A 15,366-nucleotide genomic window follows, 5' to 3' on the forward strand; every position below is an offset into this window, starting at 1 on the left:
CACAAATTCAGATACAATATAGTTGTCAAAAATTAATAACAATAAAAAATGAACTAAATATAAATATACAGTCTAGTCACGTTAATGTGGCATCTGTTGTTGTATTTCATTTACGTCGTACTACAGCTGCACAATGGGCTATTGTCGACGGTCTGGGAAACATCCCTGAGGATAATCCGAAAACATGCCATCACAATTTTGATCCTCTGCAGAGGGGATGGATCGCTTCATCAATCTGACGACCTGTACGCGAAGTGGAGCACTTTACGGTAGAACAGTTTAACGAGGACCAATACCGCACACCCTCGGTCCCTACGCAGACTGATCCAAATGGTCACCCACCCGCACACTGACCGCAGCCAGTGATGCCCGACTTCGGTGGTAATGTGACATCTACTTTCAACCTCAACATGAAATAACCAATCACAGATGGCAGCACATCGCGGTGGAACGTATATAAAAGATGTCCGAGGGAATCGGAAAACATTGCAATTGTTAGCGTAATGCAGAAATCGAGTGATTTGTCAGATATCCAAAGTGACATAATCATTGACTTTCTGCCAAGCATTTCCGAAATGGCTAATTTTGTAAACTGTTCACTTCCCACCGTGGAAAATTATGGCCAAAATGAAATCATCCATAATCAGCAATGAGGCAAATTGTTGTCAGGGTCCAAGTTGGAGGAAAGACTATCTTAGTCTGGGGAAAGTTTTTGTGGCATTCTCTTAGTGCACTCATCATTTTGGAAGACATGATAGAACAACACGAACATGCATCTGTCCTTTTGGACCATGTCCACTCCTACAAGCCAATTGTTTTTCCTCGGGACGGTGGCATCTACCAGCAGATGTGATGCGCCATATCAGGATGAGTTTTCTATACTCCCCCTTACTTAAACCTAATCCATAATAATCTGTTGGACCACCTTGATTGCACCATGGATCCTCAACCGTGTAACCTAGTGCAGCGGGCCATGGCACTGAAATCGGCATGGCTCAACATCGAGAACGTCTCACAGAGGTTTGCTCTGCGAAAGGTGGTTATTCTGGTTTTTATTTTACTTTATAACCGTCGTTAAACGCCCGACCCAATTTTATGGGTTTACAACTACTTATGTTCAACTCTGTAGCCTTGTAATTTCGAACCCAATTGAGAAGACAAGGGATCTCCTGCTTCGAGTATTGGAAAAAATTTGCCTATATGGAGGACTTTTTGATGGAGCTAGCCCGCATTCGCGTTACATGGAGAGGAAGACCACGAGAACCTCCCACGGTTAATCTGACGGCAAGGGGACTCTAACCCATGATCCGTCTACCACTGTTCATGGGTTTGGAAGGCGAACGCTCTATCCCTTGAGCCACCGCGGCTCTTATTCTGGTTTTTGACCAATGGTCACATTAATGGGCCGGGATAGTCTGTTTGGTAGGGCACTGGGCCCATGTCCAATAGTTCGATCCCCACCGACCAAAGACTCCCTGTGTAGTAAATGGTGACTGATGCATGTTAAATCTGTCTAGTCGCAAAGTCCTCCATGTTCCCATAACAAATCAATATCTCTGGGGGTATTGACCCAGGAGTTCCTTGTCTTCTGAATTGGTTAAAAATTGCAAGGCTACGTAGTTGAACACTAGTAATCGTAAACCCAAAATTGGGTCGGCTGTTCAACGGCGGATATGTAAAAATGGTCACATTCATTTCACTGAACTGTGTAATACTATAAACAAAGTTTCTCATTTTTTATGTTAGTTTATTCATATTTTGATAATTTCATCAGCTGTTAAAAAAATATAACTGCTTCAGCTAAGAAAATATTTTGAAAGTTAAATTTAAATTAATTATTCCTCAAAATTTTTATTTAAAAATCATTTAAATGATAGATAAAACTATACCAACTGAAGATAAAAAATGTCTGAACTTGTCACTTTAGTCATAATTGAACTAGGATTCTCGATTATATCACAATTGATATTTATTACTATTAATAATGATTATGATATTTTGTATTAAATACTTATTATAAGAAAATATCTTCATTACCATTTTATAACACATAAATATTTCACAATCTATCTCCCAGCTCTAGTAGAAACAAAAACAAAAAAAGCAAGCTAAGAGAAAAACATGCAACATGTTTCTGCCTAAGATTTTTTATTGCCAAGTTCACTCCTTTTCTAAAAATTATTTGCCGTTTACCTCATTAAGATTTGTGATACTCGGTAAATTTGATTAAATAATTAGTCACTTATAGTAGGATTGCCATTAGGTTTCTTGATAACTTAAATAACATTCCTAATTGTGTAAAGCTATAAAATTATATTTTAATAGTAATTTCTCTTTTAAATTATAACTAATACATAAAATGTCCCAATACATATCAATTAATTGATCATTCTCTATGGGTGACTTTGATAATGAAAAGTTCACAATACAGATTTGTCCAGATTAAAGCTTTGTTAAAAAAAATAAAAACCTAAGCTAACAATTTTTTTTAAATAAAAAAGAATAAGATCCAGATTAAATATACTTTTTATTTCATATTTTATACATTAAGTAGCAAATAGGTGGATTACAATAATAACATAAATCTTTAAGCAAACAAAATTAATTTCTCAAATCAAATAAGTGCAGCAATCAAATAAATAAGTGTAAATTATATATTTTTAAGAAATTGTTGATTGTAAAATATCACCACAAAATAATTAGAAGAAAGAAAACTCTATAATGTTTTTTTAAAACATTTTTTAATTTCAATATAATTTAACATTGTCTTAATGAACTAAAAACCATTTGTAAAGCTTAAAAAAAAAGAAGTACTTGCTTTTGGACAAATAAGTAAGACATATCACAGTGACATTCAATTTAAATCAATATTGAATAAAACATTCAATATTTTAAATTAGCAAATAAAATACATAATTCTATGCCAATAAAATTACAATGAACAATAAATGTTTTACAATAACATTTATTATTCATGTTTATGAATTATTTACTCTGTTCAAGTTAAATTTTGTGAATGTGAAATTGTTAAATTACCCTGAGACATAATAAATTATACTTAATATTTTTATAAAAATAATTTTTCCCCCTTATGTATAATATCCTACAGAATAATATACAGGATGGCCATAGGCACTCTGAAAAGAAAAATAACCCTGATTTTTGTAACTGGCAAAATGCATTTTATTATTAATTTTTCCATTATGCCTTTTTAAGCAAAAAATATATTACAAAATACTTGCTTTTAGACTTGAAGATATATAGAATTTTTTTTTAATAAAAAAAATATTACAAGGCCAATTTCTTTTGTAAAAAATATTGAGCTTTTAAGTACTTTAAACTTGAATTTTTGTATATTTTAATTAAATTCTGTGTCTTTTCCCAGATTGATAAAATTCCCTGACTTTTCCCTATTCTCCAGTTTCGTGGCTATTCTGAATGTAGGAAAATATCAATCTGAATAAAAGTAAAATAAATAAATAATCAACACCGGGTGGGTCAAACTATTTTAAACATTTTCATACAGATAATAATGATTAAAACTTTCTAATAGTTACTTCAACAAGGTAAAATAAAATCCATCACAGATATTAATAATCACACTTCCATAACATTCATTCAATGAATGTTACATGGTCCCATACCTTTTAATAGCCCCTAATACAGCACAGCACAATAAATAATTTCTAGGGAGTTTTAGTCTTATGCCAATAACAAAATCACAAACATTTATGACAAAAATAATACTAGAGTCCTAATAAGGAACGCAATACACACTAGTCTTAATAAGAAATAAATAAAAAGGTAAAGAAAATGTATACACGATAAATGAGAATCTGACAAAAAATATTTTGCATCCAGATTTAAAACAAAATAAATAAATAAAGGGTAAATATATTTTCATAAAATATGTTGAAGTAATGAAAGACATCAGCTATGAAATATATTTGATATTCAAAAAATTTTGATTGTGTTGTAATCTTAACAATCAAAAGGTTGAAACTAAAATCATTGTTATGTACTTTTGAGACACAAATAATAAAACAAAATTTTTTAACTGAGATAAAGTTAAATATTATCCATCCATCTCATATTTACAGATATTCAAATGGTCAGAATGTATTTAATTATATTTGTATAAAAATATTTTTTTCATTAACCCACTGACGGTTCTGCACGTAGAAAGTCATATTTTAACCGCATAGCAAAACCAGCATTTCCGTGTTATTAGATAGGGAAATAGTGTAATAAGGAGAAACATTCTCCCAATTTTGCTCCTTTGCTAGACCGCCAGTGAGTTAAATAATCTTTTTAAAATTAATGTTGATTATCGTATGAAAATTAAAATTGTAGTATTTTTCAGCCACACATTAAATAAGTTCAAATTTAAAATGAAACTAATTTATTTACTTTATCTATTCAATTTTAAGAGAACTTAAATTGTATGAAAATAGTTTATAGTTATTAACTAAAATGTTCTAAAATTTTTTATGCATAGGATCAGCACAATTTGAAATATCATTAGTGATTATTTTTTAAATTAATCCACATAAAGATTTATGCTAAATGCAAAAGAAATATAAGCCTGGTTTTCTTATGATCAATTTCATAATAACCATTTAATTTAATTTTTTTTCATGAAAATATGTATCACTCACAAAAACTAATATTTTTATACATTTTTATAAACTCAACTTTATTAGCTTTGTCAAAGCAATAAGTTTTTGTAAAATTGTTTCCACAAAAACTTGCATGGAGTCAATGTAGAATATAGTTATGTGTAGTCAACAGAACTAATGTCAGATGCATAGAACATATGGAAAAAAAATTTCAATTGTGTCACGGGACAGATAATAAATTGTTTAAGGCATATCATGTAACTTACAATTTAATCAAACCTCCACTCACAGCAATGGCAGATAAAATACATAGATAAATTAAGAACCTAACAAATGTTCAAGACAACAGTGTAAAACTAGTTTTGCTGACCATCTTGTTAAAATGGTGAGCTTTTGATTCGTTTGCAAAAAGTAGAAAAGCCACTTTTGTAACGGAAATTATACGAGGGTTGTTTTTTAAGTAAGGGCCGTTACGTACACTAATATAGGGTGCATAGCCAAATCTTTCATAAAAAAATAAGCACCTTTAAAGCACTTAAAAAATATTTTTAAGCACTGTATACATTAACGAAATGCAAAATAATTTTCAAAAACCTTACATGATCATGATAAAATAAATAGGTTCTGACAAAGAACTCTTATTCTTGATTACATTAGCCACCATAAAAAGACAAAGATTTTCGGTTCGATTTCAGAGGGAGGAAATTGAGAATCTCTTGCAAAATTCAGCCGAGTTGCACATGATAGTGCAAGAATAATTCCCACTGAATCCAGCTCAGTATATGCACATGCGGACCCGCAAGCATTTCATCAAACATGTAAAATGATTGGTGCTTTCATAGCTAAGGAACGATTGCACGCTGAAACGCATTGCGTTTGAATGATTTGTGAAAACGTTGAATAGAACAATGTGAAAACCACGCTTTTGCATAATACTTGGCGAAAATCGACATGGTAAAGACAAAAAATCTCCTTTTTCAAAAGGGAAAATTAAGCACTTTTTAAAACACCCAATAAAAAGAGCACCTTTAAGGACTTTTCAATAACGAAAATCAAAAATAAGCACCTTTAAGCACTTTATAAAAACACTACGCACTCTGTAATATGTGACACGTGCGTAGCAACGAGCACTTGTGTCGTGTCTCGGCCATTCCATGGGAACAACTGTGCTCAGTTGCAGCTGTGTAGGTAAAGTGTACGGTCAAATTTAACAAATTGCCCACCACGCACGAGATATGGTCAGTGAGGCGTTTTTAGATGGAAAAAAAACGTGTCTGTTGCATACATTCACTGGGCGATTTGTGAAGTAGAGAAATTACCTGCCATACTGACAAGGAATTTTGCTACTCTATGACAATGATTCTCTGCAGTTCAGATCCCAGCATTATTGGACTCTTTTGGTTAGGAAGTTTTGAACCACCCCTCCCTACAACCCAGATCAGTGATTTTCATCTTTTCTGACATTTCAAACATCATTTTGATGGCAATCACTACAACGATGACGAATACGTGAAAACTCTTGGTTAAAGCAGCAAGTCGAAAGTTTGTATGAAGAGGGTATTCTAAATCTAGTTGTAAGGTATGATAAGTGTTTAAACAAACGTAGCAACTATGCTGAAAAAAAGAGAAGTATGTAGAATCTGAAAATAAATTTCTTTCTTGAAAATTGTCTTTCGTTTGGTTTTTATTTTTCAAATGGCTCTTACTTAAAAAATGATCCTCATACATGACATAACGTAAAACAAGCTATAAAACTTAATAGAACAATGCAAAAAGTATGAGGACATTTCACCATTGGACTTAGCATGTTTTATACCTAATGTGCACTTATTAATGCCCTCGCTATAAGGCAAAATTAGAAGATATTGTTACCAGCCAATAGCATCTTAGCAGCATCTTTAATAGTGGCCACTTTTGAAAATATGCAGCCACCCCCCCCCCCTCCACACAAAAAAACTATAGAAAATGTTTTTATTTCATAGTAAAGCATTTTTTTAAAACCATTACTCAAAGTAGGGTTTACATTACAGGGTTCTTATCTACAATAAAAAAAATTTCCTGATCTCTCCAAACAGGTTATGTGAAATTTATGCATTGTGTATGATGTTTTCAACTAATAAAATTCATCAATTTTGCCCTATAGCCTCTGCACTGTCCTTTAGTGATTTTAAAATCAATGACAATAAATAACATTTATAAACACGAGTGTTAAATAAATTTTAAAATACTGACAAATTTTACTGAAAATAAATAATTTATAACAACATTTTCATGTTGACCTCGCATCATTTTTTAAAATGAAGACCTACATCTGCAACATAAATGTGTTTGCCTATATACTACATAAAATGAAAAAATGCATAACATAAATGCATTGTTTACAACCTAGATTACAAATGTAAAATTGCAGAGACAGATACCGAGATCAAATGTGCAAAATGATATGCAATGCACTTTACTGCTCAGTGTATATTCCGCATAACAATGGCGTAAGCATCTAGATGAAAATAAATAGAGGAGGCATCTAAAATAAACCTTAACTTTGCTAAAAGTATTTTAGTTATCACCCACCGTATCATCACAGGTATAATCATCTATGAACTCGTAAACATGTTTTAGATATTCATCTCTATACATGATCATGTGCTTGACATGTTCAGATTCTTCAAACAAAACTGTTTTTGTGACAACTCCTATCTTCTTCCGGAGATCGGCAAACTCTTGGATGGTATCCCAGCAGCAGACGAGATCATTCTTCGAGAAGAGGAACAACTGGGGGCAAACGTTGGGCTCTTCCAGCAATGCATTCCAGACTCTGTAGGTGGTAAACTTACCAGTAAAAAATCTGAACAATGCACTATAGAGACCGGCGATTGTGGCTCGGAATACGGCCATGATAGCGGCTGCGTACCGTTTTATGATGTTACCATCAGTCATGGCCAGAGTAGCTCTAACAAAACCCATCACTCTCACTTTAGCAGGACAGCTGTCAAAAATGCAGCCTTTGATCTGAAATATAAAGTAATACTATTTTAGTTTCTTTCAAACTTCATAAACCTATAAAACAATATTTGAATGGATATGTTTTATCAATAAAAAACTAGAATGATACAAGTGACTTCTGTTTATAGATATCATTCTTTATGTAATATAGTTAGTTCATTATGTTACAACAAATATGTTATGCCCTAATATAAAATCAAAACAATATTTAATGCTCTAATCAATCAAAACAATGCCCTAAAATGTTATGCCTTTAAATACCACAAAACTATGTCTTCCCATTTTCAAAAAAAAATTAGGGGACAATTGACTATTAAATCTTACACAACTAACATTGCCCAAAAAGCGACTTAATATGCCTTACATAAAATCAAAATAAGACATTAGTATAACATTTTGTTTAAAATAATGTTCTATTTTTAATTTCTTGATTGGGTACTTGCACTTAACGAAGAAGACCTCGGATACCCATGCATGTGACCCACGACGTCAGTGCCAGCTGATAGTTATAAGCAAAATAGCATGTTAAAATTGAGCTAAGTTTCTCGACATAAGTTAGAATGTTAATTAACGTGAAATTAATTAAATAAAGTGCTGCATAGTACCTCAAATTTTTTGAAATAAAATTCTTTTTTTATTGACATCTTTTACTTAGCTTAGATTTATTATCCGTCTGTATTTTACTGTAACTGGGATATATTTTCGTTTTGTGTACCTGACAACTTCGATGCATAATTAGTTCGTTTATGTTCTAGATGGCTTTGTGCCTGTCTATGTGTTAAATAAAAAATATATGGAGAAATAATTTAAATCTCTGTGAAAAAATCTTTGTGAAAGAACATAGAATGTGTCACTTAAGAGAATCAATGGGGTTGGCTTACTCGAAATAGAATGGAAAGATCAGTTGCCAATGTAAACAAATTCCACATTTCAACAACTAATTAGGATCGAGTACCCACACTACGTCATTTGCAGGTATCTAAGGCCTGCGCTAAGGATTTCAAATTTTTAGGCAGTAAATTAGCCAAGTTATCTTATTTCAGGCTTATATTATTTTGGATCCAATTCCAATTGATTCTGCGGTACATCTACCAAAAATTACTGTAATCGAATAAAAAATACTGATCTGTTTAGAAAAATGTATTTTGACGTAATTTTGAAGATCAAGTCAAATATATATTTTTCTTTCCAGTGAAAAAAATCATTCACTGATACTTTTGCCAAAACACAATTTTATTAGCCAAATTTACAATTTTATCGCATTTGGCAAGGTGGCGAATACTTAACACGGGCCTTGGGTATCCTATTATTATCAGCATTCAAAAAAAAAAAAAAAAAAAAATTGTAGGAGATTTTGATTCAGCTCAAATCCAAAACTGCACTATTTCCTATTTATTTAAACTTCTAACTCTAACTTCTTTTTTATCTCGTGGTCCCCTTTTCAAATATGCCACTAAATAATTACCCACATAAATGCATGTCTGAAGCAATGTTCCTATGAAGTCTGTGCCCATGTTAACCAATCCCTACCTTAATCTTTTATCTATTAAACTAACTTGTTAAAAAACATTCCTTTCAATCATTATTTACCTAATAAATATATAGAAATAAAAAAGGTAACCTTGACAACGTCAAACTAAATTGAGGACTTATGGCTATGAGATAATCTAAAAAGAACAGGGTTGTTACTGAGACAAGACTCTAAAAATAGACAATTTAGTTGCTTCAAATCTAAAAAACACACATTCCACATGCATAAAATAGTTTCTGAAATAGTGTCCTTTTTCTAACATTTTTATCATATTTCTGCTTTAATAACATAAAATATAATTAATGTTAATTTTCTGAGATACCTACACTGTAGATACACTGTTTTTGAGACACTTATATTGTTAAATATATACATAAAATTCAAATTTGGTAAAAGAAAACATAAAAAATTTGTAACAAGAGAACCCACACTTTTTAAGTATATTGATTAATAAAAAAAGGCTTAACTGGAAAAGATTTAAGCAGTCATTTTTATAATTGATTACAGTCAATTCTGGAAATTCTACTAAGATTAGAATTAAAGATGCAAAAGAATATATAATTTTGCTGGTAAGGAATTCTGCCAGTCGATTTTTTTTTTCAAGACAGATCTCCATTTTCAGGAAAAAAGAAAAGCACTCATTTTTATTATTTAATAATTAAATAGACCAAAAGTAAGGCTTAATTTTTATTACTTCTAATTTTTAAATTAAAATGACTTTAAAATTAATGTTGAGCATTGTAGACAGAAAAAGGATATGATGCCATTGAAGTTCATTACGAAAGGAGGGGTAATTAGTGAGCAGTACTCAATGTAAATCTTAATTGTATCAACAAAAAAAAAATTTGTGGCTCCTCTGAAAAGTGCGAAGGACAAAGCGATATATAAAATAATAATTGCGATATATCGTCAGATACAATGCATGATATAACATGTGACTTGGTTTACATTAAAAACACAGAACTTCAGGTTTGAAACAAAACCACATAAACAGAAATTTAAAATCAATCTTAAAATTTAAAAAAATAAACATTTTAAAAAAAAGCACTGTTTTTTAACATTTTATTTTTTAATTAAAATATAGATTAAATGATGGTTGAATTCCAATAAATAAATAAAATCAAGATTTTTCTAAATTTTTTAAAAATTATTGGTTTATTAATAGTAAAATTTCATAAAAAAAAAAAAAATTAAACTTACGAACATTAAAAAATAAATAAAAATATAAAGAACAGATAAAATTAATAAAACACTGTAGTAGTTTATTTAAGCACAAATTACTTCGATTAAATTATATAGCAGTGTTTTCATCATAGAAAAAAAATGGGTGAGAATTTCTCACCCTTTCTCAAAAACAGGGTGAGATTTCAGAAAGTTAAGTGAGATTTCTAAAAACTGAAAAAACATAAATAGACTTGAAAAAAAAAATCATTTCTTTTATTATAATACATTTTTAATGTCTTCTATTTTTTAAAGCATTGAATATTCTTGCTGCATCATCATAGAAGATTTTGCCATCACTAGGTATTTGTCCATCTTACATTAGTGCATAAAAAATTTGAACGTCTTACATGAAAAAACTTTACCTACAGTAAACACGTGGATACAGAGAAATGTGTTCTGAAAGGGGTTCCGTGGTTCGGTTGTGTTCTGTTGTTGGAAAAGGTTCTGAACAATACTGGTAAATAGGGAAGCTAGATAATGGGGCAGATGTTGAAAATAATGAAAGATCCAGGAAGAAAAGTGAAACGGACTTTATTCTAAATAGCGTAATTCGAAATTTCTTCCAAAATGCGAGAAATTCGCGAATTTTGAAGTTGATTTACAGAATGCGCGAATTTCTCACAGTAATAATGTTTTAATGCGAGAAAAGAAAAAAATATGCGAGATTCCCGCGTTCCCGCGCTGTAGTGAAAACACTGTATAGCTTAAAACAAAAAAAATTTTTTAAAAAAATTAACGAAATATACAGCAAACCTAAAGCTATAGTAGTCCCCTTAAAAATTAACTACAAGAAATGAAATATTAAGTTAGTTATATTATTAATGAAATATTAAGATCAAAAATTAAACAGGATACATTGAAGTTCTACACCCAGATTCACACTCTCCCATTAAATCTTGATTTCTGAGTAAAAGTGTATAATAAGTTAAAGTATTCAACAAGATTAATATAAAGGTCATTCAACATATAACAAAACAAATTTATCACCGTCTTCAGAGCGATGGTAGCGTAAGATCTTTGAAAGTTAAATCTTTACATCACGCGAGGTCTTCTCACCTTGGCCTCTTAATCGGAGTTCCGATGCATCGAAATTAAAGTCATTATATCTGTGTGCTAACATATACTTTAAATTGATATTTTGCTTTTTTGATATATTGTTCAAGTAAGTGCTACCTTATATTCAAGACAATTGAATTATAAGGTACTCTTATGGTGGCCCGAGTTATATTGCTATAACAGTCTTATCTACACAACAAAGTCTTTTAGGACAATTCAATCAATAGGTTTAGTTACTTTTATTTTTTGACCAGGTAGACTGATTAAATGAGGTAAACAGTAAAAATGCCAGCATTAGAAAGAACAGGGTTGGCAAGATTTTGCCGCAGGTGGAAAAAACCATGGTAAATACCGGTAAAAACCGTCCTGGCAAAAACAGGTTTTTGCCAAGCAAAGTGGCAAAAACCTATATTGTCCAAGATGAGAGGACAAAAACACATTTTTGATACAAAATTATTCCTAAAATTGAAATATATACTATGAATATAAATAATTACAAAAAAATTAACAAAATTATTATTCCATAATTAAATGATAATGTAATAATATATAATTTTAGTAGTTTAAAACATTATTGATTGGAAAATTTGTGATTATTCTTTTTTTCTCCAGTGAAATGAGCTTATTTTAAATTAATACAAATATAATTTAAGACATAAAATATCTATCAACATGTGTAATTAATTATTGTACAAATAATAATTTTTTATAATTAATAATAGTATTATACAAATAATAATATTTATTTGTAAAAAAACATTTATTTTAGGATTCTAAAATGAAAAGAGATCAAAAACTTTCAATCTTTTAAAAATTATTACCCTTAGGTACATTAATTATTAATATGTTAAAAATAATTTTTTATGTAATGTATCAAAATTATTATTCCTTATGATTGATTTAAATTTGTTTCAAGTATTTTGTAATAATATTTAATCAGCAATTTAGATAATTTGGTTTTTGCCGGTTTTTACCAGTTTTTGCCGGTTTTTAACAGGTTTTTGCCACTGTCCTGGCAAAAAACCCTTTTTGCCGGAAAAAACTCCAACCCTGAGAAAGAACAACGTTGTCACGTGGTTTTCGAAACAATCCCCTAATAATAAATTATAAAATAATTATCAGTTATAGGAAACGTGTGTTGGCGATTGTTTACCCAAGTTGTCACCAACATAAATAAGGCGAACTTTACTCCATTGTTCCTGTAACAAATTAGTACCATTAAAAGAACATAAACAACTGAAATACATAGCTGAATGTATAACTGATTAATTGCATTACTAAAAAGAGAAAGTATTACTTTGAAATCATTTGGATGATTTTTCCTAATTTCTTCAGAAACATATCTATATACTGTAGCTCCACCATTACTGAAAGTATGAAAGAATATAGGGTGCTTGTCAAATTTCATATCAAACAGAAGATTAATGACATTTCCAGCAAGGTTAATGATCTTCTTTTCATCAAGAACACGGGGAGAAATGATATTGGGTGAAGCTATGTAACGAATTGTAGTGCATCTGAAATAGAACATAGTTTAACATAGGAGTCCTTCAAATATTCTGTAACAGAACTAAGTTTAACTTTAGAGAATTGTAAACCAAATTCAAATGAAGATTTATTACTATATTAACAATTTCAATAAGAAATTGTAATGTTATACTTATTAATTTTTCAAAAAAAACAAACATTGGATTTGATTTTTAGAGATTTTTAACATGACAAAACTTGACATGACAAGTTTCTGATACTAGTTCTTGACGGCAAAAACAAATCCTGTTTTCAATCAATCATTTATTATGAAATACTAATTTATTGATAAGAAATAAAATAACAATTTGAATAAGTAGGGAATTAAACATTAATTATAAAAATTCAATTTAATTACTTCACTTTTTCATTTAAAATAAAATTATTTAACCTTTAAAATTAAAACAGACGGTAGTAATATGTTTAAAACTTCTCTTATTTACTGATTGGACAAAACAGTAATAAAGGTAAGTTAACATAATTTCATTTACACTATTATTTATTCACAATGTTTTGAACATTTTGATGGAATTGGTTTTTTCTTTAAGAGTTTACCATGGAATCAGAACACCATTTTTAATAAAATTTCTTATCTAGAATATAAATATTTAAAAGTTAATTTTTTATGAAAGAAATATCAATTATAAAATTGAAAATAGTGAAAAGTATAGGAAAGAAACTAAAAATTTTCACTGACTTTGTCATTAACCAGATTTTGTATCTAATTCCTCATTTCAGAAGTGTCATAATTGTTTCAAAGGTCCGAATTAATAAAAAGTTCATACATAAAATTAAAAGTATGAACACCAATTAAATTTTAAATCACAGTTATTACAAAGTATTTTTTTTTTTAATTTATACGGTTTTAACAATCTAATGTTACAGCAGTGGTAGCGGATTTGTAGCACCAACTACAATCGCTAAGGTGCCAAATAGATTTTAAATTTTGTTTTTTTAAAAAAAATTATGTTTTTTTAGGCTAGGAGTTATTTCTTTGAGTTGGTTCCTTTCTGTAATGTTTTTTTTTTAAAGTTTTTCGCGGGCCACTGCTTGGAAGCTGCCAAGACTTGACGATTATTCTGCCACAGATCAGAATAATTAAACCTCCCCAAATGGTTATGTTTAAGATTTCTGACAATTTGTATTCTAACTAAAATAACAATGGTAGAAAAATTCACTAAGTATTTATTCCGAATGCTTGAATACTTCTATATCAGTATATTTAAAAATTATAAAAAATTTTTTAGAATAGGATCATCAAGAAAATTAAAATACTAAGGTGTGAATTTTGATGAAATTTCATTTCAGAAATTTTCAAAAATGCATATTAGATTAATCTAAAATTCTATATTTATTTAAATTACATAATATAAAAGCAAAAGAATTTATCTTTTGCGAAACAGTGTATTGAAACACAACAAAAATCATGAATCAAAGTACAAATGCATGCAAGCTTATTTATAATACATTTCTGGAAATTCTATTTTTAAGTAACTGGAAACAAATGAATTGAACTTATGAAAATATTCTTTAAGCTTTTAAGTAATTTGATTCTTTATAATAATTCAAAACAAACAAGTATTATCATCATCACCCTTTTTTCTGATAAATTTCACTATATTTTGCTAAATATCTATCAACACAACCGGCCCAGCCAAATAAAATAACTACTGGCTCTCTTTTAACAACAGGTTCTGCGATAACAGGAAATGTAACGTAATATTCGAAATCATCATCCATTCTAAATTTATTTAAGGACAATTGAAACTGTCCACAAATATAAATATCCCGAGGCTATGGTGATGTGTTGAGCGTAACACCGGTTAGTTTTGTTTTTGAGAGAACAGGAAAAGGAATTTCGAATTGCAACAAACCGATTACGATTATTTACTTTTTACATTTAGATTAAATAAAGCTGAACTAGATCGTTCAGTGATCTGAAAGTGAGTGCCTCGGTAGCCCAGTAACCAGTGAGTTTTTTTCTTTTTCTTTAAATTAAACGTAGGCTTTTTCCTTTTAGTCTGACTCTAATGCTTACTGCATTGTATGGTACTTTTCACTTACGTCACTCTAGAGCTGCACAATGGGCTATTGGCCACTGTCTGGGAAACATTTGTGAGGATGATCCGAAGACAGCAAACATACGCCACATCCCGTTTTAAAGGGGAAGACACATTCACACACCTTTCATCCATCCACAGATCATAATTTATACTTGAATCAGAGCACGATCAACCTCCGTTCCAGTACCCCCAAAAGTATTGATTTGTTATGGGAACTTGGCTGACTTTGTGACTCCGATAGATATAGAGTGCACCAGTCACTATTTTGTACACAGGGAATCTTCGGTCTGCGAAGATTGAACTCATGATCTGTCGACTCTCGGACACTGGCCTAAGTCCCTAC

At 30.3% G+C, this 15,366-nt stretch overlaps 1 protein-coding gene across 1 annotated transcript; it reads right to left on the reverse strand.

Annotated features, from left to right (window-relative positions):
• Positions 1 to 3,384: 3,384 nt before the first annotated feature.
• LOC107451249 (transmembrane protein 53-A) lies at positions 3,385 to 14,825 on the reverse strand. The gene is made up of 3 exons (XM_016067289.4): positions 14,555 to 14,825; positions 12,731 to 12,950; positions 3,385 to 7,628 (listed from the first exon to the last, which is right to left on the reverse strand). The coding sequence occupies exons 1-3, from the start codon at positions 14,698 to 14,700 to the stop codon at positions 7,176 to 7,178; spliced, it is 819 nt and encodes a 272-aa protein (XP_015922775.1). The 5' UTR covers positions 14,701 to 14,825; the 3' UTR covers positions 3,385 to 7,175.
• Between the last annotated feature and the right edge of the window lie 541 nt (positions 14,826 to 15,366).

The sequence above is a fragment of the Parasteatoda tepidariorum genome, chromosome 9 (genome assembly GCF_982258835.1).
Source record: "Parasteatoda tepidariorum strain Cologne lab strain chromosome 9, Ptep-v5.0, whole genome shotgun sequence".
In the NCBI taxonomy this organism is placed as follows: domain Eukaryota; kingdom Metazoa; phylum Arthropoda; class Arachnida; order Araneae; family Theridiidae; genus Parasteatoda; species Parasteatoda tepidariorum.